The sequence below is a fragment of the Meles meles genome, chromosome 9, assembly GCF_922984935.1.
Source record: "Meles meles chromosome 9, mMelMel3.1 paternal haplotype, whole genome shotgun sequence".
NCBI lineage: Eukaryota > Metazoa > Chordata > Mammalia > Carnivora > Mustelidae > Meles > Meles meles.
Window position 1 is genome coordinate 98,435,138 of NC_060074.1, and position 26,908 is coordinate 98,462,045.

General features: G+C 35.8%; 1 protein-coding gene across 6 annotated transcripts in view; it reads left to right on the forward strand.

Annotated features, from left to right (window-relative positions):
• NCKAP5 (NCK associated protein 5) overlaps nucleotides 1-26,908 on the forward strand; it is a 977,613-nt gene that overhangs the window by 447,033 nt on the left and 503,672 nt on the right. For all 6 annotated transcript variants that reach the window (XM_046019767.1, XM_046019766.1, XM_046019772.1 and 3 more), the window contains one exon: nucleotides 9,877-9,940. In XM_046019767.1, coding sequence (XP_045875723.1) covers nucleotides 9,877-9,940 — 64 coding nt within the window. The remainder of the gene's footprint in view (nucleotides 1-9,876; nucleotides 9,941-26,908) is intronic.

A 26,908-nucleotide genomic window follows, 5' to 3' on the forward strand; every position in this document is an offset into this window, starting at 1 on the left:
TGCAGTACTGGATAAAGACACAGAATGTTCTTGGACTATAGTAGTTAAGCCTCCTCATCATTGTTTCTTCCATAGAGCCTAGCAAATTACCTCAAACATAGCAGACAGTATACTATTTGTGGAATGAGTTGATGCCCGTTTATTGTAAAAGCCACCCTTTTGTTCAGCAGAACTCGTTTTGTGTGTGTAACTCATTCCATAAATGAAGAAAGGAGGATTTAGGTACACACTTGGCTGATCATAGTCTACCAGGATTTCATGCATTATCTCTTGCAACCATTTCTCCCAGGAATCTACAAGCTGCCTTCTTCTGTGTCTAGACAGATGGCTTAAGTCTAGTCACAGATCCTATCTTGGGACTTTCATGGAAATAGAGACAGAATATAATTTCAGGGCCATTGATAATTGAAAGCCGTGGAAATGAAATTAATTGTCACATAAGGGCTATTTTTGCACACACCGACAGGTATGGAAGACTCCCTAGGAGATGGTTAGCACAAAAAAAAGAAAATTTTCTTTTCCCTAAGAATTCCCTTTCTGTATTAAACTACATATAGCCCATCACTTTGGAATGTTACCAAAATTGATGGAATAAAATTAAACATTATTAATGTAATTCTCTTGTTTTACAAAATTTTTCTTATATGCCAGGCATAATACTGATCTAAAATAGTGGAATTTTAATACTAAGGGCGGAAGTATGGGGGTAGGGCATGAAAACATGGGGAATTCCAAGTTCCTTAAAAAGACATGGAACTATAAGGAATCCTCATTCTGAAATCTAGGTTTCTCCAGAAGTGAAACTTTAGTTTAAGAAAACGAGTGGCTCTTCAGTGATTCATAAAAATTCTCTCAAGGAAATCTGTTTTGAAGTCTCTGAACTGACTTTATGCTCAAAAAATAAGTTATTGCAGAAGTTAAGACTAGAAATTCAGATTTAAACTTGGAGGGACTTTTTTTGCTCTAATTTGTATTTCAGAATCAGGTAGGGGAGCTTTGGGATAGAGAAGAGAAGAAGATAATGAGGTTGCTTTAACTCAATATTGCGTGAGATAAGTTAGTAGAGCCTGCGTGTATTCACAATGTTGTGATGAAAGCATGTATTAGTCTAGTAAGAGCTGACAGTTCCAAGTAAAAATACAAAGGAGAAATGCCAGCAATACAAGTTCATTCCTTCATTGATATATTTACTTACTAACAATATTAGCTGGTACATCTAAAACATGAAGAATGCTTCATAGGTAACCGTAGTAATAAGATTTGTAGGCAGCTTGTGTGGTTTTATTTTTTTATTGAAGTCTGGGCATGGGCCTAACTTCTGAGACTTCACGTGGGTGGAGGCCGCTTGTGATCTTGCCTCCAGTCAGTGAGGCCATCTTTGCTCTGAATCGTGATCTTTCATTCATTGAGGGTATGTGTGCCTTGGACACAGGAAGATTGTAAAGTCCCAGGCCTCTGAGTTACTTAGAGCCAGTTAGAGGAGAAAAACTTTGAATCAGGCAACTGTTTTAGGCAACTACAGGGACCTTATGGATGAGTCTCTGAATCAGGAAATGAAAATGCAAGTGCACTTTAAGACATCATTTTTGCAAGTGGAAGAGCATTCAGGGTAAAACAATTTTGAGAACACCTCCGTGGCATGGCATTGAGGGTACTAGAAATTAAAAAAAAAAAAAAAAAAATTGCAGAAGCTCCCAAAAGCTCGATAGGGAGAATCACGTGGATGAAAGACCTTTAGAAAGGCAGGTAGCTAAAATTAATTTGTTTTTACTAATGATCTCTGTATTTCAAAACACTGAGATAGACTAATAAAATTGTTAGGAAGAATGTGAAAAAAAACCACACTGAATTCTTTGAAAAGTCTCTGTATTTATTATTTTGGGGGGAAAGGAGAGGGAATTCCTTAGTCAGCAAGGCTCATTATTAAACTCCCGCTCTCTCCCAGAGTCTGGGAGTGTGTGTTGGCCATGCTGAGTACAGCTCCCTCTTACTTATTGCTGCACAAAATCACATGAAGGTCACCAATTTAAAATGTACTCTCAACTTAACTGATTTGTATGCACTGTGAATGTGAATAAAATCCCTTAAAGTACGTAATAAGGGGGTAAACATTTGTATTTTAACGTTTTGGGGCAACATGGACATTACTTATTGGAAGAAGTGCATGAAGAAGTTTGTTTCATCTGGGTTCTATGTCTCGGAGTTTCTCAAATTCTTCTCTCGTGCTGAATATCCGAGTGGATGAGTAATTAGATGATCTGCTTTGGAAAGGCTAATTAATTTAGCTGTTACGCAGGGACTGCCCCTGGTCTCCCCATCTGCCCGCTCGACAAGGGCACCTGGCACTCGGCATTGTCATTCTTCTGTGGCGGGTGACTCCCCAGGATGCGTGTGTCTGCAGAGAATGTCCTAGGCCTCCTGGGGGAACTGACCTGCTCGCCTTACAGACATACTAGGTTACCACCATGCTCATATTCTTAGGGCCCACTCAGAAATGGGGAAGGCCGATGATTCATTGAAACCTTTGCTCAAAATTTTCAGTGTGACTCTCTGCCCCAAGGTATAAATGACAGTAATCATCTATCTAATTTCTTTTACGCATTTGGTGATATCGTTGTAGGGGAAAATGCTGGGGGCTAGAGGTGTGCTGTTAATTGAAACAAAATTTATGCCTGAGCATTGGTTTATGTTGGGAATTTGATTACTATTTTTATTCTACTCTGCGAGAAATGGAGGTGGAATTCTGTGTATTCCAGAAAAGTTCTGTCAACGGTTTTCATATTGATTGGCATTAAAGTGGTTAGGAATGTGTGTCATCCTCAGAGACCTCAATAATTTCATGCATTATTTGTGACTACTTCCCTAGCAGTAGAGTTTGTAGTAACGGGATAGTGGATACGGAGGTTCAAGTCTGACAAGTGAGATTTTGACTGAATATGTATTCAGTGCTGTTTTGCATTTTTGGAAAACATGCATGGCGGTGTTTAAACTTAAGAGCAGTGGCATGATGGGCATGTTTTTCAGTCTGCTTGAGCCTTAGTTTCCCCATGGAAGGTACATCAACAGTGCTCCAGCTGTGGGCCACAGGACTCCAAGGGGTCTATGACCTTTACAGGGATCTATAAGTCAAATCTAATTTTATAAGAAGACTAAAATATTACTTCACCTTTCTCACTCTCCTTGGTCATGGGCATATGCTGGTTTGCCAGAAGCTACTCACCCTGTGACATTGCAGCCTGCTGAATATAGACAGAGAAAGGAGAATCCAGATGTAATTTTTGTCAGCCAGGTATTAAAGAGGTTTACAAATGTATAGAACAATGCCACTCTTCTTACTGATTTTTGTTTTGGAATCTATAGCTATATTCACAATTATATGGTGCTTACATTAATTAACCTGTGATGGAATTACTATTATTCCCAATAAATTAGTATGTATTTTCAAAATCTCAGTTTAATTGGGAATATGGTAAATGCTGATTGGGAGAACCCACAGAAACGAAAGTCTTTGGAGTCTTTGGTGATTGTTTTAAAAAATGTAAAGAGGTTTCAAATTCAAAAATTCTGAGAATCATTGCTATATACCACAGAGATGATGATGATACTCATGTCATGGCGATATTTGAGGTAGAAATGTTTCATATAAGTGTTGAGGGTAGTGCTTGATATAGTAATCATTCACTAAATGTTAGCGATTAACTCTTCTCTTTTTAAGTTGAGGATGTGGTGATACAATGTACTGAAAAGGAAGAGGCAAGATAAGTCAGTCACACGTCTCCAAAAGAAGTGACCTGGATGAAACCATGACCCAAAGGGGCAGTAAAGTCTAATACCATTCCATTTAAAAGACTTGAGGAATTTAGGGAATCACCAGTGAAAACACGTTACAGAGATTCTTCATTGTTAAAATATTTATGGAAAAACCTGTTTTCCCTGTATGCCTTGTTGCTGAGATGTATGATCTTTAGAAAAATGAGTTTATTTTAGAAATGGTAGACTGTATCTTCCCATTTAAAGGAGGTTCAATTTCAATCTTCTGATAAAATTATCACCTAGCTTTAATGTTAAAATCCAGCTTTGATTGCAGTACTCTTGTGTTGTGCTTATGGCATCTTAGAGCACAGGTTTGCTTAGGTGTGCTCTCTATCTGACCTTGAGCTCTCTGAAAGTGGGACCATCTATATATCCGTATTTCCCGGGGCCCAGAAGAGTGCCAGGCAGAGAATGAATTCATATTGTTTATTGAATGAATCAGAATTTTCATCATCATTGGATTATATGGCCACTTAGCAGAACATTCTGAATAAATTAAAAGAGATTGATGTATATATCATCATACATAACTATTTATGTGATTGAAATCACATATCACATATATTGAAATACTTTGGAATATAAGAGTTTAACCTAAGAACCGAAACTAACATGAAGTTAGGGTTATTTGGGGGATGCTACAGGATTCTTTAATACCACAGTATCTTTGGGTTTATAGTATGCCAACAAATTCTTTTTTCTTTTTAAATACACATATGAGCATGCCTAGCCCTAATTTTTTGTATTTATTTTTGTTCTAGTTGATTATAATTTATTTTACTTCCTATTATTCTTTGTTTTTCTACAAAGTCAAGTAGAGATGACACAGATTATCTGACAGTTTCATCAAAACACAGAGTACCTACTCTAAGGACAGTTTCACTGGTGTGCCTAATGCATTGTTTGTATTGAGTAGTTTGGGGCAATGAGACTCACAATGAGTAGACATAATTCTTCACACTTAGGCTGCAAGCTGGTGCTGCACTTCCTCCAGGGCATCCTCAGGGGGGTCCCATCTGCCTGGTGGAGAGCAGGGCTGCTCACTGGTTTCATTCTCACTCATTCAGGGGGTGTGCCTGGGCCAACTTAGAGTTGCAATAGAACATTGATTTGTCTCTAGACAGGCCTGCTTTTGACACTCATGCAACAGATGGGTCTATGCTGCCCTTAAGTTTGTGGTCTCCACACAATATAGCCCTAAATATAGCCCTCCCCTGCACGCTACTGATTGTTTCTCTGAGCATGCAGACCTCGCAGGACTTTTATGGACTTGACAAATGCCAACATCCTGTTGTCTTCATGGAGGGTGGTCTTCCCATGGGCTGAGACTGCATTTATGTCCGTGGTATGGGGAAGATCCAAGGTTCATATGAATACTTTTTGGTAGTGTTGTTTCTTATCTTGAGTTGAAATTATCTGGGACGATGCTGACAGACTTCAGAAACCTGGTACTAATTCACCTTTGGGGTAAAACATTGAGTAAGGAAAGAAGTTCTGTTTCATCCCTGTTGGAAGGAAGAATTCCTTTTGCATTTAACTGAAAGGAAAGTGTTTGCAGATCTCTTTTGTTTCATTGTGTGTATAAGCTTTATATCCTTCTTTTAAGCCTGTTCTGTAAATAAGGATCCACAGGTCTCAATAAAATATCCCTGGGCATTTGTTTTGCAATCATAAAGTCAATACCCCCTTCATAATAAGCTTCTGGCTTTGCTACAAACACAAAACAAAACAGTAATGTATTGCAAAAGCACAGTTGTCTGTTTCCAACAGATGAGCTAAAGTCCTCAAATAGGAGCAAGAGTGTATGTGTATGTGACTGTGTTTAATGTGCCTTGGGTAGCATGCAAGTCAAGGATTCTTTCTTTATTTTTGAACAAAGCTGTTTTTAAGAACCCTGAATTTGCATGAAAAAGATGCTGGTCCCATTTGGTTTCCCCACATATATTGGGACCTTGGGGGTTTGAAGATATGGTTTGCCAAGGGACTGCTGAACCCAAGGGCAAATGAGATGACTATAGAAAAGTCAGACCCACTTATTTCTAATACATTGACTAAGTTGATAATTTGAGCCGAGAAATGAGAACATCTAGAAATGCTGAGATTTTCACCATAGATACTTTCACCCATCTGAGAACTCTGTCACTTCCTTAAATTTTCATCAAGAATGACAGCCCTTTCATACAAAAATAAAATATAATTCCTACTAAAAACAAAAATCTTGCAAATACATGACACACCAACGTTATGACAGATTTGAGAGATAGAAAGTACCAAACCTCAAGGAAGTATTATTTTTTGCCTCTTTTTTTTTTTTTTTTTTTTGGCCTTGAAACGCTTTTCAAAGGAAATAGGATTCAGAAACTTATGGCATAAAATAGGTCAAAATTGGGATGCTTTGCTTACTGGGACTCAGGTGGTACTGGTCTTGTCCTTCGTACACCATAGAAAACCCCCAGCTGTTACTTACAAGTCTTAGAGATGCCTGCTTCATGACATTATGTATATTGCATTTCCCGAATAAATGATTTAAACCAATTACAGAGCATTTTTTTTTGAAGATTTTATTTATTAATTTAACAGAGAGAGAGATCACAAGTAGGCAGAGAGGCAGGCAGAGAGAAAGGAGGAAGCAGAGAGCTCAATGTGGGGCTCAATCCCAGGACCCTGAGACCATGACCTGAGCCAAAGGCAGAGGCTTAACCCATTGAGCCACCGAGGTACCCCCAGAGCATGGTTTTAAAGAGACAGTTGTATTTGCTATTCTCACGAATTCTGCTCATTCACTAGCTCACTACTTTGAATCAGCATAGCTCTCAAGTAACTAGACTTAAGCAAGTTTACAACTTATATAAGGAGCTCTAGGTTGCAGGGCTCATTCTGGGGATTGTTCATATCTGTGACTCAGACTACACCAAGATTTCTCATGCGTGTGTTACACATTTCCACGTGGCTGTTTGAAGTTGGGTACATCTCTGGTCCCGTGGTGATAGGTCAAACCTAAGCTGGTATTTCCAGTTTCTACATATTTATTTTGCTCAATTTCACCAACTCAGATGGCTAACATGCTGCCACTTCGAAGATCAGCCTTTCACATCGGTTCACTCACTGTTTATTAAATGCCTAAAAATAGAATGTGTGGGCGGAATATAAAATTCATGACTTACGAACATTTTCCTTCTTAAAAACTAGGTGATGGCCAAATCTGTTAAATTTTTCTTTCAAATTGGGTTTTATAAGATTTCACATGAACCTATACTATGTGAAAATTCCTAATAGTGTTACAAAGGCAAACTCTTTTAAGGATAAAATAGTGATATTTCTAACCTTTAAGCTGTGCGAGGACTCTTTTCATCATTTAGTAGGATGATTGTGCTAAGATAGACTTTGCTGTGTTTCTAGGAATGTCTTCTTTACGCTAAACTGCTCTTGTAAAAAATTAACATGCTGTTAGCATACATATTCAATCTTGTGCTGAAGATTCAGCAATCAGGAATAATGAGTCCAAGAAATTTTCTAGACTATTCTTGCATTTCTACTTCTGTATCTTCTAGGTTAATTTCTCGAAGTGTGGTCCTAAGATGCTGAGTGTTCCTGAGATCTTTCAAGAGATCTGAATCTACAGAAAGACAGAGACACAGAGACAGAGACAGAGAGAGAGAGAGAGAGAGAGAGAGAGTAGTCTCCTTTAATTGTTCTGAGCAGTCATTTCATAGTTTTCACTGTAGTAGCCTGACAAACCTTTTGTAAATTTATTTCCTATGCGTTTTATGTTCTGACACTATTGTAAATGATTTTTTAAAATAAATTTTCCAGGGGCACCTGGGTGGCTCAGTGGGTTAAAGCCTCTGCCTTCGGCTCAGGTCATGATCCCAGGGTCCTGGGATCGAGCCCTACATCGGGCTCCCTGTTCACCAGGGAGCCTGCTTCCTCCTTTCTCTCTGCCTGCCTCTGCCTACTTGTTATCTCTGTCAAATAAATAAATAAAATCTTTAAAAAATAAAATAAAATAAATTTTCCAGTTGTTTGATGCTAGTATGTAAAAACACAATTGCTTTTTGTGTATTGGCTTATATCTGTGACTTTGCTAAACCCACTTATTAGTTGTATAGCTGTTTTTGTAAGTTCCTTAGTATTTCCTAGTTAGAAAGTTGTTATCTGTGAATAGAGACAGTTTTACTTTCTCTTTTTTGACATTCACATCTTTTCTTTGTCTTTTCTTATTGAACTACATAGGAGTTTTGCCAGTCTCTGGACTTTATATAAATGGAATCATAAACTATGCACTCTTCTCTGTTTGCTCTTTTCATCCTTTCATGTGCTTGTGGTACTCTATATGTTGTTGTGACCAGGTACATGACTCCTTCTCCGTACTTTCTGGTATCCCAATGTATGATTATGTAGAAGTTTACCCATTCTGTTGTTCATGGGGTGCACATTTTTAGTTCAAGGTGATAACAAAGAGTGCATCTACGAACATTCTAGTACATGTCATTTACTGAACATACCTATGCACTTATGTTGTGTATATACCGAGTTGAACTGCTCATAGAGTGTAGGGTGTGTTCTTTGGTTTCTTTGTCCCTGTATCTACCATGTGTTTATTTTTCATATTAAACCAGAAGTCAGTCTTTTTCTTCTCTTTCAATTCTTTGCTCCTTTCATCTGCTCATTAAAATTTGGGTCAGAAAACAGAGATTTTTTTCGTTGCTCACCTGACAAAGAGGAGCATGATTTCATCTCTTCCTGGCTTCTCTCTCTTGACTTTGTTTCCCTCTCCCACAGGCTCTATGCATGGGTCCTACCCTGAGCTCCCAAAACTTTTTCTCCTCAGGGATCTCCTGGTTCTAGTTTTATTCCTTCTAATGTGTCTCTGTAGGCACGAATTCAAAGAGAACTATTCCTACCAAAAAATTGACTTAACTGTAACCAAACTAAAGCACATGTCTTCTTGGCAGTTGTAGGCATTTCAAAGACCCAAGCAGTTAGGCCTGGAGAAATCCTCTCACTCAGCTGGGAATTTGGTTGCTCCCTTGCTGTTCGCTAATAGCCAAATAGCCAGTCCCATGTAGATTGAAGGCTGAGGGATGAAATATCACACAAATGGTTTCACAACTTGATAATCACAGAAGGATTTGGGGGAAATCCTTGCTAATACTAAGACTGGAAGATTACTGGAAGGGTTCACTTAGCCCTACTTCATCTGTAAACTTTTTTCTTAAGAAACATTAACTATCCAAAGTGTAGTGTCTATCACTTTATAAAACATTCTTAAGATTCTGGTGAATATTAAATTTTATTCTAATTGAAACCAGAATTACAAAGATACAAAATGGACCTCATTATACAATAAAGAATGCTAAAATAAATGCTTTTAGATTTTACATATTTTATAAGCCCTGAAAAACGATAAGCAAAATTTTTATTTAGGATTTGTGAGATAAAGAAAACCTAAAGTTTGATCCTAATGCAATTGATGCATACCAGCTGGGAGCTGAGCCTATCTGAGCCTCAGTTTCCAAATCTGTAAATGGGGGTAATAAAGCCTATTATAGTGTTGTTGTCAGACATATATAAGAGCATGGTACTTTGATGTGGCAAGTCTGTAAGTAATTTTCTATTATAATCTCAAGAATATCAATTCAAGATTCAAGCCTGTTTGCCTTTTAAAATTCATCAGTAAAGAACAACAAAAGAAATCAAAATAACCCTATGTAAGCAAAGTTGATACACAAAGGACCACTGAAATATTTGCGCCACAGGAAAATTTGTTTCCAAATTATATATGATATATGTTCATGAACTTAAAGGGAAGCTTTTACTTAGCATTTAGGGTTTATTTGGCTTTTATAAATCCAAGGCAAAAAAAAAAAAATCTCTTTCATGACACTCAATGAAAACAATGCACGAATGACTTTAAATATTTATAGAAAGTTTAGTGGAGGAAGTGAGCTAAACCAGGGAAGGAGTTCCTCTGGAGACCTCAAAAGAATGTTTCAAAGCCATGCCAGTGTACCTCTACCTTGAGAAGAATAGGCAGCTAACCACATGCTTTTGTTTCCCCAGGGAGAAATTGGCTGTGGCCCGGCTGCAGCGAGAAGTTGCCCAAAGAGGAAGTGAGGGGACCATGGTAAGTGCTGGCTGGTCTCTCCTGATCTTGTACCTCTCTTCCAAAGGTCTCTGGCTTGAAAGGCATTTTGTCTCCTTAAGGACATCTAAGGAAAATATTTACTTGCAGCAAACTTAAGGATGTATTGGTAAATAATGTGTTTTTTCCTAATGCAGTTTGGACAGTTCTGCCATTTGCAGACAGGGAGAGAGGGTGGGCGAGGGGAGAGGAAGGGTGGTATTAGTTGAGAAAAAGAACTATCTGGGCTTTGCAGAGGATGTTCAAACATTCAGACTGGTTATATGGCTTTAGTTCCTGAAGACCCGGGCTTCCAGCTGTGTGTCAGTAAATGAGCAATGTTGGCTTCTCAGCTAAGAACAGTTCAACATAGCTCTAGCCTCTCGGTTCTTTGAACTTAGAAACAAACAACCTAAGAGAAAATGAAGATGTTTGCTAATGTAATTATCTTCTATCCTTTTTTTTCTCTGCACTATTACAGTGTGTTTCTCCCTGTCCTTCTCAGCATGTGCCGTTCAGAAAACGGATGTTTCCTTGTGTTTTGAATTATACTAAAAATCAATATGGTTGTTTTGGTCCATAGCAACTTCATTTTATAGACTCTCTTTGCAAAAGTCTCTGCCTGCGTGCCACTCTAACATCAGAGATGACTGTCTGGGGTCCCAGGGTGCGGAAATGTGTGGATTTAACTGCTGTTGCTACCTCTGAGCAAAAAAAAAAAAAAAAAAGAACAGCAGGTTTGTTTTTTTTTTTTTCTCACTTAAGACAAAACAGAGGCACAGGTGAAATTTTTCAGCACAAGAATTATCTTTTTTAAAAAAATAGAAGTGACACATTTTCAGACCCTGCAGACTGCTTGTTTGATTTCCTGAGAGTTCATTGACGAGCCCCCGAAAAGAATAAGAAATTGGTAAACTATGCTGGCCTCGCACTTCTCTCAGGGAGGATAAAGGTGTAGAGCAAGATCCTGAATGTTTAGTGGGCTCTGGAATGGTGCAGTGGCCTTTGAGCATGCTAAAATATTTAGGTGACCGCACTGTTTGCAATTCTAGTGATCTTAATGCGGTGAGAATCTTAAATGTTCAAACAATAGGAAACAACTGCTCACAAGCATCTTTGAGCAATGAAACAGAAATAGGTTGGAGAAAATGAACATTTAGTCACATAGTGAACTAAAAATGCCCAATCTGGATTTTGATGGCATTGGGATATGTGTATGGACTGGGCCATTCTGTGATGTTTTCGTTTTTTGTTTCAGGCTAGCTCCTGTTGTACATGGTGAATGTTAAGAAGTGACAACTTTTCTAGGCCTCACTTTATATATATATATATATATATATATATATATACACACACACACACATATATATACATATATATATTTTATATATACAAATTTTTCATCTTCAAAATGAGGAGGTTGGGATTTTATGATTCCATTAACTTAGTGGATCACACCACTGAACATTTGTTATGTAAAGTTTTTATAATAGGAAGCTTTTCCTCATAATAGCTAAATGCTATTTAAGCTCATAAGAACAGGCCTCTAAAGAATGTCTCTTTCTGACTGCCAATGAATGGATCTCAGCTGAAGTAATCTCAGGCATATAACTCTGTAGTCTTTAACAAGATAAAAAACCCCTTTAGAAACATTGTAATAATTGTTCAGCATCAGAAAAACACAAGGACACAAAAAGATTACTCTCATTGCTCAAAAAACAACTTCGGAAATGTTTCCAGTATTTTCTTATTCTTATTTTAGTTATGGTAATGAAAAAATCACACCTAACATGTTGATTGATTTAACAAGCATTTATTGGGCACCTGCTCTGGGCCTCACACTGTCCTAGGCCCTGGGGAAACATCAGACGGGTGGGGGTGGGGGACCAGGCAAAAATCCGAGAGCTTACATTCTAGCGGTTATGGAGACGAGACAGACATTGGAAGTATTTAGAGTGATAGATGGTGGAAACAGCTATGAAAAAACAAGATCAGGGTAGGAGAGATTGGGAGTTCTAGGGCATCACTATTTTAAATAGAGTTTCATAGAAGTAAATCACTGAAAAGTTAGTATTTGAGCAAAACTTGAAGGAGGCAAAAGAGTGAACAGTGGTGATATCTGGGAGAGGATCATTGTAGTCTGAGAGGTCAGCATACAGAGGATTGGGGTGCCGGAGGAAAAGCCTGGAGACAGGCTGGCTGGAGGGTAGTTGGTGGGGAGAGGGTGAATAGTAAAAGATACAATCAGTGAAACGATGGAGGACAGAGGGTAAGCCAGGGATCTCTGGTTCACGCTGGGAGTGATAGGAGCCATTGAAAGCGGTGACATGATGTGATTTACTACTATGCATAGAACTGTTTACCCCCTTCCATAATTTATCACATCTCAATTCCTTAGAGACACCATAAGCTCTGATTTTCATTAATGCCCTTTACTTTGTTTCTTCTCCCTCTTTCTCAGTGTTTTTCTCCTCTTTACTTACCTCTGAGTTTTCTACTTAATTACATGCTTCAGCTTTTCTGCTCCTTAGATTCGTTTATTTCTGAAGTCCTGAATCTTTCAGTATCTGAGAGTTCCCAAAGTCAGGCAGTTCTGTTCATCCTCTAAATTTGATTCTTGCTGTTACAAGCCCAAAACTTTGGTCATGTCTATAGCGGAAGAGAAAAAGAGTTCATCACAAGCACATCACATTGTTAAAGACTACTATTTACAGTAATATTTATTTTTATCCACAGGAAAGGAGAAATGGTATGGAAAGTTAAGTATTTTGAAAAAAAAAACAATATAGTTGAGGAAGGTATTGATTTTTGAAATATCAGTGAACATTTTATAACCAGAGTCTTTAATGTAAAATGCAAATTTTAAAAATTTGATTTCATGCAATAAATCTCTTTACTTACAAGTTTTAAGATAGTATTCAAGGCACCATTATTGAGAGTTTTTTTTTTTTAACACACTTTTTATTTTGGAATAACTTTAGCCTTAAAGGAAGTTTCGCATCTATATCCCCTTGATCTGTTTTCTAATGTTAATGTCTTCCATAAGTATGGCATAGTTTTCACAACTAAGAGATTACCCTTGGTATGTTGCTATTAACCAAACTTCAGATTTTATTAGAATTTCACCAGTTTTCCCAATAATTTCCATTTTATGATCTAGGATTCAATCCAGAGTACCACACTTCCTATAGAGAGATTGCTTTTTAATGACTAGTTGATACTAGTGGGGATAAAAAGACCGTGAGCTTGGGAGTGAAGCAGGTCTGGATTCAAAGTCCGTCTCTGCCAGTGGTAACTATGTGGGCTTGGGCACATTACTAGTTTTTATCAGTTCTGCCCGCTCTTTTGTTCTGTTGACCTAAGTATTTATTTGGAAAACCTTTCTTTCAGTAATTAGATATCTCATATTTGTTTCTTTTGTTTTTGACTCTTTCATGAAATAACTCACTATTGTTTTTATACTTACTTTTTATTATTTTTCAAAAACTACTGTAAAGTCATTTTGTCTTCATTCTTGGAGATTCTGTTTTCTCTTGTACTCCCTAACACTGGTTCAGTTTACGTATGAAATCTATTCTGTCCATAAGACTTTAATGTCATCTTAAATTTGGCTACATAAAAAAAAGGCTCATTCTAAAAAAACAAAAAAACAAAACAACAACAACAAAAAAGCTCATTCTAGGAATGAGGAATAAAAGATATTATCATTATCTTTTAGAAAATATATAGTTTCTTTTTTCTGTCAATCTTGGCATCATCTAGATGGAATTAAGTTAGTGTGAGGTAAGGATCAAAAGGAATCTTTTCCCCAAATCATTTATTAAATAGTCTAAACTTTACTGTCACCTTTACCGTATTCCAAATACCCATGTTAATCTGCATGAGTTACTAGACTGCTTAAACTTTTCCATGAACCATTATTGAGTCTTACAAGATTCTAAATTGTTTTAGTTACTAGAAATTGATAGTTTACTTAACATTTGGTAGGCCAGATTCCTTGTGGTTATACTTTTTCCTCCAAACTTGCAAAGACAATTTTATTTATGAATAATAATAAGAATTTATGAGTTAAAATATGTGTTTAGGTTTTAAAAATAGTAAAGAGCATTTTATATGTATTTACCACACAACAAAATATTGTAGTGAGACCATTTCAAAATGACAGGGAAACTGGCTTAAGTATATTTGCTGTTTTCTTAAGCTGATATTAAATTTTTAGAAGAATATTACTTGTGCCACTGTTTAACTGTTTTTTTAATCAAAGAGATATTAATGTCTACGGAACACTAATACTCTTCCAGACATTATTTTTAAAATGCTTTGGTTGATTATGCAAAATGTTAGATATAGTTCCTTTTTTTTTTTTAAAGATTTTTATTTATTTATTTGACACAGAGAGAGAGAGATCACAAGTAGGCAGAGAGGCAGGCAGAGAGAGAGGGGGAAGCAGGCTCCCCGCTGAGCAGAGAGCCCGATGCGGGGCTCCATCCCAGGACCCCGAGATCATGACCTGAGCTGAAGGCAGAGGCTTTAACCCACTGAGCCACCCAGGCGCCCCAGATATAGTTCCTTTTTTTCTCACTGGAAAATTTCTACTTGGGGAAAAGAAAACTATTAATTCTTGATTTCTCATCTCAAGGCACTAGGAAAGGAAACGGGAAGCCCGTTTGCCCTGTTGTAAGATTCCCTTTTTTTCTGCCATCGAGATACTCATTGCCTTGATGTTACCATACTGACCATTAGCTAAATTCATTATCATACCCTCCCTTTTTTTTTCTCACAATGATCTTCCAAGGAATAATGGAATTGAGATATTGGCAGAATAGGAATTTGAAGAAAAAACAGAAGAGTTTGAGAAAGTAGGAAGATCAGAATCCTTGGACCCTCTGTGACATCCTTGCTGGAGGACAAGGCAAACTCATGGCCCCAGAAGCCCTCACTACATCTTGCTCACTCAGAGCCACAGTGTGGATAGCCAGCTATGGTGCTGACGCTGGAATTGGGGGGTTGGTGACACAAACTTGGGGAAGAACATGTATAGAACTTTCACCTCTGTAGTGCAGCATTCAATACCTATTATTTAAACTAGAAGAGGTCATGTGTCTCTTAACTTAAGAGACACATATGAAAACAGGAACATTGCACGCAGTCCAGGTTAACATAGCTTTGCTGAACTATCATGGTTTTGCTTAGTATGCCCTTCTTGACATTGCTGAATAGCTGTATAGATAACTGTAGAGTCTGGACTCTTGACAGACAGAAGACTTCCAAGAAGGAGAATTCAGAGTTTGGAAGCCCAGGAGCAAGGTAGCATAGAGCCATTGTCTCTAGGAATGCCGGTTCTTACTATTCGTTTTCTTGGGGTCAGGATATGGTTTTGATAGAGGTTTGTTGTTCACAATAGCCCAGTAGGTCACATCTGATTTTCCATCTGGAGTCAAAGGTAGGGGGTTAGGTTGGGACCAAGGTGAATTAAGTGCTTCTTTTTCCTTTTTAAAAAGATACAGTTAACATAAAATATTTTATTAGTTTATGATGCGCAACACATGATATGGGTGTTTATATAGTGAAATGTTACCACAGTAAGTCTAGTTAACATCTATCACTATTCATAGTTCTAAATTATTTTCTTTTGATGAGAATTGTTAAGATTCTCTTAACAATTTGAAAATATAAAATATTCTTAACTATAGTAATCATGCTATATATTATATTCTAAGGATTTTTTAATTTTATAACTGAAAATTTGTACCTTTGACCACCTTCACCCATTTTGCTCATCCCCATCTCTGGCTCCTGCTAGTCTGCTGTCTGTATCTATGATTTCATTTCATTTTTTTTAAAGATTTCACAAATAAGGTCATATGGTATTTGTCTTTCTCTGTCTGACTTATTTCGCTTGGTGTATTGCCTTCAAGGTCCATCCACATTGTTGCAAATGGCAAGATTTCCTTCTTTTTGTGGTTGAATAATATTCTACTATATAAATATATATGCTCCATTTTCCTTAGCCTTTCCTCTGTTTTTGGACACTGAGGTTGTTTGCATAACTTGGCTGTTTTAAATAATGCTGCAGTGAATACGGGGGTACAAATATCTCTTCAAGATAGTGATTTTATTTCCTCTGAATAGGTACCCAGAAGTGAAATTGCTGGATCATATGGTACTTCTATTATTAATTTTTTGAAAAACCTCTGTATAGTGGCTACACCAATTTATGTTCCCACCAACAGCACACAAGAGCTTCCTTTTCTCCACATCATGGACAATTTTTATGTCTTGTGCATAATAGTCATTTTAATACTGTTATTGTGAGGTAGTATCTCATTGTGGTTTGGGTTTGTACTTCCCGGATGAAAGTGAAGTTGAGCACCATTTCATGTGCCTATTAAGTATCTGTGTGTCTTCTCTGAAAAAAAAAAAAAAATCTTTATTCAGCTCCTCTGCCCATTTTTTAGTTGAATTGTTTTTTATTATTGAACCATTTGAGTTCTTCATATGTTTTGGATATTAACCCTTCATCAGGTAAATAATTTGCAAATACTATTTTTCTGTTCAACTGTAAATTTTTTTTTTTAATTTCTCTTTCTGGTCACCATCAGTATGTTGAAGTAGAAGTGCTTTTTGAAAAACTGTGTTTTTAGCAGTATGGAAAGCTTGGACTTGTCTCTTGCATTAATATGTTGATGTTACAAGCAATCATTTCAGTTGAGTTTTAAGTATCATCCAAAGAAGAGAAACATCTGGGATGACACATCATTCACAGTACTGATCATTGACTGAAATATATCCACATTAGATATCTGGAAAAAGAGCCAGAACCTTTTTTTTTTTCCCTTATAAAAGCCAACTTAGAAAGTCATACCTACTTGGCTTTTAATTTACTAAGATTTTAAAATGGTAGGTATTAAACTTCAGGACATATTTCTGTATATAAACTAAATTTTGGAAATAGGCCCTGCATATTATTTTGTTCATTTATTTTTTCAACATATCCAGCAGAGAATATAATGAAGTACTTACTTTCATGAAATGTAAAAAGAAATCAAGTATTTGTTATACAAATATATCAGTGTCCTACTTTTCACGATCTCTTTTCAGCCAGTAGTATCAGAAATCAATAACAAGAAGTCTTTTGGAGAACTCTGAAAATTAAAATATAATATTTTAAGTAATTCATTTTTTAAAGATTTTATTTATTTATTTGACAGTGAGCGAGAGATCACAGTAGACAGAGAGGCAGGCAGAGAGAGAGGGGGAAGCAGACTCCCCGCTGAGCAGACAGCCTGATCTATGAGGGGCTCGATCCCAGGACCCTGAGATCATGACCTGAGCGGAAGGCAGAGGCTTAACCCACTGAGCCACCCAGGTGCCCCTTAAGTAATTTATTTTTAAATTAAAAGCGAGCTTAGAAATATTTAAACTTAGTGACAATGAAAGCAGTACTTTTGAGATGTAATCAAATTAATAGAGTGAAATGTATTAAATGTATTACGTTAAATGCATGAAATTGGCAAAGAATAGATTTAAAATTGATTAATCATCCAATCAAATAGTAATAAAGAATAATAAAATGTACCTAAATAAAGAAGAAAGAAATAATGAAATAGAAATGAGTGAAGTACAAGATGAAGAAATAGCATAAAATTGTCAGCAATACTAATTTCTCTATTTACAGATAAAAATGGTAAGACCATTGGACCATGTAAACACTGGGTATTTGATATTGCATTATTAATATTTAGGTATACTCTTATTATAATGGTTGTGTGTTTTGAGTCCTTACTATTTAGAGATGTATGCAGGACTATTTACCAGTAAAATGTCTAGGTTTTTCTAGGTTTCTGTGATGTCTAGGTTTACTTAAAAATAATACTGAAAAAAAAAAAATACTGAAAGAGGGAATTTAGTAATTTAGAGGAAACAAAATTAGACATATTTGGTAACTATAGAAGATGAGGATTTATTGTCTTTCTTCTTACTTTTATAAATGTTAAAAAAAATTGTTTAAAGTTTTTAAATATCTTCACCCTAAAAGACTATCAGGCTTTGATGATTTTACAGAGTTCAGCCAAACTTTAGTGAAGGAGATACTGTTTTACACAGATTGGTGCTGAAAAAGAAAATGAGAGAACTACCCCAGGTCATTGTTTAAAAATAAGCTTTTCTATTTAGAACAGTTAAATGTTTCCAAAAAAAAAAAAAAAATTGCGGAGATAATACGGAGAGTTCCCGTGTGTCCCATACAGTTTCTCCAACTCTTAACATCTTACATTACTATGATAATTTTGTCACAATTAATGAACCGATATTGGTACATTACTATTAACTAAACTCCACAATTATTCAGATTTCTCTAGTTACACCTTATGTCCTTTTTCTCTTTCAAAATCCCAGCCAGCATACACAATACATTCAGCTGCATGTCTCCTAAAGTTCTTCTTGGTTATGATAGATTCCTTGCTTTTGATGAACTTGGCAGTTTTGAATACTGGTTAGGGAATTTTAGGGATTTTTCTCATTGAGATTTGTCTGATTTTTTTTAATGACTAATTTTTGAAAGGTAGACCACAAATTAAAGTGTTATCTTCACCCCTCCATATCCAGGTTACACATTACCAATATAACTTACGACTTTTGAGGTATATGGTTGACATCGTTGAGGTAGCGTTTGCCAGGTTTCCACCATGAAGTTTCTCTGCACCCACTGCTTTCCGTACTCTACTCTCTGGAAGGAAGTCATATTGCATAGCCCATACTTTTGGATTGTTGAGTTGGTTCCACCTCCTTGAGGGTGAAGTATCTACATAAATTATTTTGGATTCTTCTGCATGGCATTTTTGTCTCTTCTTCCCCATTATTTTCAGCCATGTACCTATATTATGAATATATTGATGTTTACTTTATATAAAGGCTTATCAACCAATATAAACTATTTTACTGCTGAAATTAAGTTTGGGCATTAGGAACTACTTTCATTGGCTCCTGTGCCCATTGACACAGTGCTATCATTGTTTTTGTTGGTTCGTTATTTCTTCTCTTTTTTAGTTTTAGTGAGATGCAATTGACATACAGCATTGTATAAGTTTGGGATATACAGCATAACGACTTGATTTACATGTACTGTGAAATGATGACCACAGTAGGTTCAGTTAACATCCATCACCACATACAGAAATATTTTTTTCTTTGTGATGAAAACTCTTAGGATCTACTCTTAACAACTTGTATATATTATATAGCAATGGTAACTACAGTTATCATGTTAGACGTTTTTCTCCAGTATTTATTTATCTTATAACTGGAAGTTTGTGCTTTGACCACGTTCATCCCATTACACCCTTGCTGCCATAATCACAAATCTCATCTTTTATTCTTTGAGGTTTTTAAAAAAATTTCGATTCCACATATAAGTGAGATCATGTAATATTTGTCTTTCTTTGTTTGACATAACTTTAATTAGCATAATGCTCTCAAGGTCCATCTACTGCTATAAGGGGCAAGTTTCTTCATTTTGTTGAATTCATTATGTACATAATGAATTATATTATTATTATATATTATTCTATATAATATATAATACATTATATATTATTATTACATATTACATATTATGTATTATGTGTATAATGAATTCAACAAATTATATATACATAGGTATGCCGCACTTTCTTTATCCATTCATCTGTCAGTGAACACTTAAGTTGTTTCTGTGTCTTGGCTATTGTAAATAGTGCTGCTATGAACATGGAAGTACACATATGTCTTTGACATAGTGATTTCATTTTTTATATATATTCCAAGACGTGAAACTGATAAATCATATGATAGTTGTATTTTTAATTTTTTTGAGGAATCTCCATGTTGTTTTTCATAGTGGCTGCACCAGTGCACATTCCCACCAACAGTGCGTGAGAGTTTCCTTTCCTCTGCATCCTTACCAGCATTGTAGTCTTTGTCTTTTCAATGCTAGCCATTCTAACAGGCATGAGGTGGTATCTTTACTGTTTTCATTTGCGTTTCCCTCATGATTCATTATGTTGAACATCTTTTCATGTACCTGTGGACTACTTATATATCTACTTTGGCAAAATGTCTTTTCAGGTCCTTTGCCCATTTTTTAAATTTTAATTTTTTTGCTCTTGAGTTTTATGAGTTGCCTATATATTTTGAATATTAACCCCTTATCAGATATGTGATTTGCAAATATTTTTAATCATTGCATATATTGTCTTTTTCATTTTTTTTGGTTGTTCCTTTTGCAATGTAGAAAATTTTGAGTTTATCATAGTCTCCTTTATTTTTCATTTTGTTGTTCGTGCTTTAAGTGCCGTATGAAGATAATTGTCAAGAGTCATATCAAGGAGCTTTTTTTTATGTGTTCTTTGGGTAGTATTGTGGTTTCAGGTCTTATATTTCAGCCTTTAATCCATTTTATGTTAATTTTTGTGAGTAGGAAAGATAGGAGCCTAGTTTCTTTTGCATGTGAATATCCGATTTAATAGCACTGTTAGTGAAGAAACTGTCTTTTTTCCATTGAGTATTTTGGCTCCTTTATAAAATTAGTTGACTATATAGGCTTAGGTTTATTTGTGTTCAGTTCTGTTTCATCAATCTATGTGTCTGTCTGTATGCCAGTATCATACTGTTTTAACCACTGTGACCTTATGATATAGCTTGATGCCTCCCACGTTGTTCTTCATTTTCAGGTTTGCTTTGGTTATTTGGGTTTGTTTGTTTGTTTTGGTTCCATATAAATTTTAGGATCATTTTTTCTATTGTAAAAGATGCCATTGGAATCTTTATAAGGATTGCATTGAACTACAAATGGGTTTTGGAAATATTGTCATTTTAACAATATTAATTCTTCAAATTTAAGAACACAGGACACCTTTTATCCCCCCTGCCCTCATTCCTTTCTTTGTTTCTTCCTTTTTCCTCAGCACTTTCTTAATTTCTGCCATTGCAAGATGCTTTGGTCTCATCTTGTATATTTCCTGCCACAGTGTTAGAATCAGCCATTTCCCTAAGGAGCATTGTTTCCTTTTATGACAAGGGTATTTAAAAATCAAGATACAAGTGCTAGGTGCCAACTCACTTTTATGAGGCTTGTTTTTTAAAGGGGTATTTATTCTAAGAATGCAATGATTGCTCAACATCAGAAAAGGGATTAATGCAGTTGACAATGGTAATAGATTAAATAGAGAAAATACGTTTTCACCAGATACAGAATAAAACATTCGATAAAATTCAACCCCAGTTTATAATTTTTTTAAAAGATTTATTCAGCTAAGAATAAAAGGGCATTTCTTTAAGTAGATAAAAGATGCCCACTGAAAATCTTCAGTAAACATTGTACTTAATACTGAAAAGTCAGAAGTATTCCTTTGAAAATCTGTAACCAGACCAGGATGCCTCCTCTTACTGTTTCTTTTCATTGTACTTTAAGATAAAGAAGTGATAGGTGAGGGGCGCCTGGGTGGCTTAGTGGTTTAGGCCTCTGCTTTCGGCTCAGGTCATGATCTCAGGGTCCTGGGATCGAGCCCCGCATAGGGCTCTCTGTTCAGTGGGGAGCCTGTTTCTCCCTCTCTCTCTGCCTGCCTCTCTGCCTACTTGTGACCTTTCTGTCAAATAAATAAATAAAATATTTAAAAAAAAAAGAGAGAAGAAGTGATAGGGGCACCTAGGTGGTTCAGTCAGTTAAGCAGTTGCCTTCGGCTCAGGTCATGATTCCAGCATCCTGTGATTGACCCCACACTGGACCCCCTGCCTAGCAGCGAGACTGCTTCTCCTTCTGCCCCTCCCCCTCTGCTCTCATGCTCTGTCTCTCACTCTCTCTCTCTCTCAAATCTCTAAAAAAAAAAAAAAATGATATAAGGATTGGGAAAAAATGCAAAATTTGTATTATTCGCAAATAATAGTTGTCTAAATAGAAAATCTAACATCCTCTTAAACATTAAGAAGATTGTTGGATATAAAATGAATATACAGAAGTCAATAGGAATTGAACACATCAATTATCAACTCTTAAAGTGTGGTTTTAAAAGATAGGACTTAAAGTCTTTTTTTTTTTTTTAATGTATATAGGAATAAATCTAGAATGGTGACACCAGGGTGGCTCAGTTGGTTAAGCAACCAACTCTTGATTTGGGCTCAAATCATGATCTCAGGGTCTTGAGATGGAGCTGCAAGGTTCAGCACCAGGATGGGAGTGGAGCTTGCTTAAGATTCACTCTCTCCCTCTGCCCCCTTTCCTGTCACTCATTCTCTCTCATAGAAAAAAATCAATATTCTTACTCCCCTTTCTTGGTGACCTCAGACCTGGCCTGTGGTAAGATTTGATTAAACGTCCACTTTCCTTTTATTCCAAGTCACATATTGGAGATAGACTATCTATCAGGAAACTTGGAAACTGTTCAGGGTTTCTTCTGTTTATCACACAAGGCAGGAATTTCTGAAGACTGCTTAAGTATAAAGAAGTATCTCAGTCCTTTGTGAGGCGAAAATGGCCTTCTTTGATTCTGTATTTTGCGTTTGAAAGGGGAACAGAGAGTTATAGAACACCATGTAGCAAGTACCTTCTCTTCTCCGTATACTTTTAAAAATTGAAGCAAAATTGATATACAATGAAATTGTGTTTACATATTGATGAATGAAATATGTATTGACATATTGGACATATGTCCAATTTGATGAGTTTAGACAGATGTATTCACTTATAGTACCTACACCCTGGTTGAGACATAGAATATTTTTATTGCCACAAAAAGTTCCTTCTTAACCCTTTACAGTTATACAACACCCCTCTGGTATACTTGATATATTCACACATTATTTTTGCCTATTCTTCAATTTTATATAAGTGTTTCACAGTATATATTCTTTTGTGTTTTATTTCCTTCAACATTTGAGATTCATTCATGTATTGTGTGTCTCAGTGGGTTTTACTTGTTTCTTAATAGCCAATTAGTATTTCATTATATGAATATTCCATATGGGAATTCCATGGGATTATCCACATTTCCTTTCAATAGATATTTGGAATTTTTTCCAGTTCGGTCTGTTATAAATAAGGCAGTTGTGAAATTCATGTACATTTCTTTTTGTGGTTATATCAGTCCATATCACATATGTGATTTTGTAAATACTTTGTCCCATTCTGTAGGTTTTCTTTTTACTTTGATAATTTCCTTTAAAACACCAAAGTTTTTAATTTTGAAGAACTATAATTTATCCTTCTTTTCCTTTGTCACTTTTTGTATCATATCTAAGAAGGCTAGGGTTAACCAAGATCACAAAAGTTTTTCTCTAAGAGTTTTATAGTTTTAGCTCTTACTTTTGGGTCTATTGATGTAGTATTAGTTTCAGGGGTAGAATTTAGTGATTCATCAGTTCCATATAACTCCAAGTGCTCATTACCTCAAATGCCTGCTTTAATGCCCATCACCCAGTTACCCCATATGCCACCGATCTTCTCTCCAGCAACCTTCAGTTTGTTTCCTTAAGACTCTCTTAAGGTTTGCCTCATTCTTTTTCAAGATTGTCTTGAATCTCCGAGGCCCTTTGCATCTCCATATGAATTTTAGAATCAGCTTGTTAATTTCTGCGGGGTTAAAAAAAAAGTCAACTGAGATTTTTGGTAGGGATTGCATTGAATTGGTTAGATTAGTTTTGTTGACATTTTCACTTCTTATGGGTGAATTGTAGAGTACACATTTTTTGTGTCTAATGTTTTCACAGAGTATACTGTTTTTGACATTCATTGATGACATTGTGTATATTAGTAGTTTATTCCCTTATATTGCTGAGTACTGTTTCTTTGTGTAAATACACATATGTTATCTATTCTGTAGATAAACTTTTGGGTAGTTTCTAGTTGTTGGCCATATGAATTAAGCTACTATGAACATTCGTGTGTAAATCTTTATTATGGGTAAATATTTTTATTTCTCTTGGACAAATACCGAGTGGAACTGCTGGATCTTATGTTAAATGTATGTGTAGTGTATAAGAAATGGTCATTTTGTTTTCCAAAAGAACTGTTCCATTTCACATTTCAACCAGAAATATATGAGAATTTTGGTCAGCTGACATCCTGGCTGGTATTTGAAATTTTTAGTCTTTTTAACTTTAGACATTGTCATTGATATGTGGTGGTATCTTATTGTAAATTAATTTGCATTTCCTTGATAATGAAAAATTTTGAGCACTTTCACCCACCTATTGTTCCTTTATATGTCTGGTAAATTGTGCTTATTTGAGGGAAATGAAAAGTTTTCTTACTAATTTGCATGAGTTTGTTATATATTTTGAATACAAGTCTGTTGTCAAAATAGGCGTTGCAGAGTTTTTCCCATTCTTTGGTTTGCCTATTCCTTTGAAATAATGGTGTCTTTTGATAAGCAGAAGCATTTTAACATAGATGACATTCTATTTATATTTTTTTTTCTTTCACAGTTTTTTATGTAATCAGATAATCTTTCCATATCCTATGTTGATTGAAATACCTTTTTTTTTTTCTCTAGATGCTTTATAGTTTTAGGTTTATGTTTAGATCTTTGATTCATTGGGATTTAATTTTTGTCTGTGGTGTCTGCGGTTCATTTTTAAAAATACAGACATCATACTTTTTTATCATTTTTTTGAAATGACCTCGCTTCCTTTATTGAGTCACTTTGATGCTGGTTTTGGGAACCATTGCCTCTTATGTGCAGCTCTATATTTGGATTCTCACCTCTGTTCCTTATATCTGTTTTTTCTATCCTTTGCAAATGCTGCCTTGTTCAATTATTGTGAATTTATAATAAGCTCTAAAATGAAGTAGTATAATTCCTTCAACTTTGTTCTTCTCCAAGATATTTTCATTAATCCAAGTCTCTTTGATTTCCATGCTGATATTAGAATAACTTTTCAATTTCCTTAAAACACCTCCTGTGAATGTCTTTATTCTAGTATTGAATCTTTAGATTAATGTGGACAGAAGTGACATCTTAACAATATTGAATCTTTCAATTTTTGAACATGATGTAAATCTGTTTATTTATATTTCCCTACTACCTCTCAGCAGTAATTTACAGCTGTTAGCTCTTGAATATCTTATTATAAAATTTAACCCTATTTTCTGGGTTTTAGTGTTAATGAAATGAAACTTGTTAAAATTTTTATTGTCTTAATGTTACTAATTCTTTCAGAACTTTAAAAATGGTATTCCACTTCCTTCTGGCTTCCAATATTTCTGATGAGAAATTTGTAATGATTGGATTTGTTGTTTCTCAATTTTGGTCTTTTGTTGTTTTGTTTGCATTTGCTTTGTTTCATCTTAGTTTCCCATAATGTGATTATGATGTTTTGAAGCATAGAGATCTTTGAAATTACCATGTTGTGGGTTTATTGAGCCTCTTGTATTAGAAAGTTTATGTATTTGACCATCATTTTTTCCCCACCTCATTCTTTCTCTATCCTTCTCAAACTGCCAGAACTCACAGTTCTCTGAGTTTCTATTCTCTCTTTTTTTTTCTTTCTTGAACAGACAGGACAATTTCCACTGATGCATCTATCTTCACATTCATAGATTGTTTTTTGGTTGTCTCTAGTCGGCTGAGTCAAACCAGTGAATATTTTATTTTGGTTTTTCTATTTTTCAGTTTTCTATTTTATTTCCTTTTTTAAAAATATTTTTCAGTTTTAATACTTTTTTTTTCTTTGCATCTTCTATTTCTTGGTAAGATATTCTGCTTCCCTACTCATCTCAATGGTTTGCTCTTCCTTTTGAAAGAATGATCATTTTCTTTTTTAAAGTCTTAAAAAAAAAAACATTACAACATCTGTAGCATCTAGGGGTTGGTGTTTGTTGATTATCTTTTTTCTCATGAGTTGAGATGTTCCCAATTCTTCCTATGCTGAGTAATCTTGGACTGTGTCTCGGGCATTTTGAATAATCTACCATGAGACTTTTGGTCTTACTTGAATATGAAGGAGAATGTTGATGTTTTTATTTATTTTAGCTGGTCATTTACCAGCTTAGGGTCAAGCTTCAAGGTCTGACCTGTCTTCTGTCAGTTCTGATTCTAATGTTAGTTCATTTTTCATAGTGTTGACCGTACTTGTTTTTTTTTTTTCCCATGTGTGCACTGCCCAAAGGTCAGTCTCACTTTACAAGTATTAATAAATACATTACTAAAATGTAAATGCATTTCTCAGGGATAAACATAGGAGTTTGTACACAACTTTATGGGATTGCTGATTTGAACTTCTTTCTCTCTGTGATTTCTTTGACATTATCTTACCTGCTTTATGTCTTTGTTCTGATCCCTCCTCTGGAAAGCTGAGGCTTTAGTTTTCCTTTTTCTGTTGCACTCTTTCCACGATTGCATCTGTATTTGGAGTTAGGCCATCAAGACAGGCGGAAAAAAGCTGCAGGAATTTGGCTTGCACTGATGTCATTGCAGCTCCTCTGGGAAGAAAGAAGGCCCCCACTCCCTCATAGTTTTGATACCTGTTCTGGATCTGAGTGCCATCTGTCTGCCGCACCATCAGTGCAGAATTCCCTGGTGCTGGGGAGGAGGAAAGGGAAACTAGAAAACAATTAAATATTAAATATCCCCATTGTGTCTAATCCTTATGGACCCCCTCTCCTGCACCTGAGGCCAAAGTATGGAACTGAGTCCATACTTGTTGGACACTTCTGAGTTCTGGGTCGTCTTTGATTGCAGGCCAAGTAGTATCAGAGAGGAAAAAGTTGTAAAATCACTCCTGGTCCAATAGAACTTCTAATTCTATTCTCCTTCTCCAGTATACCTGCTATCATTCAGAGTCCTCAGAGAGCAGTTCTCTGCCTTCTCCTAGGATTTATATTTGCATTCAGTAAAAGATATGGGCTTGAGCATGCTCACTCGCTTTCCTGGAAATGCTAAGTAATTTTTTAGGTGAGGATTAGTAACTTTCCTTCAATAGGACTTGGATACTGAGCAT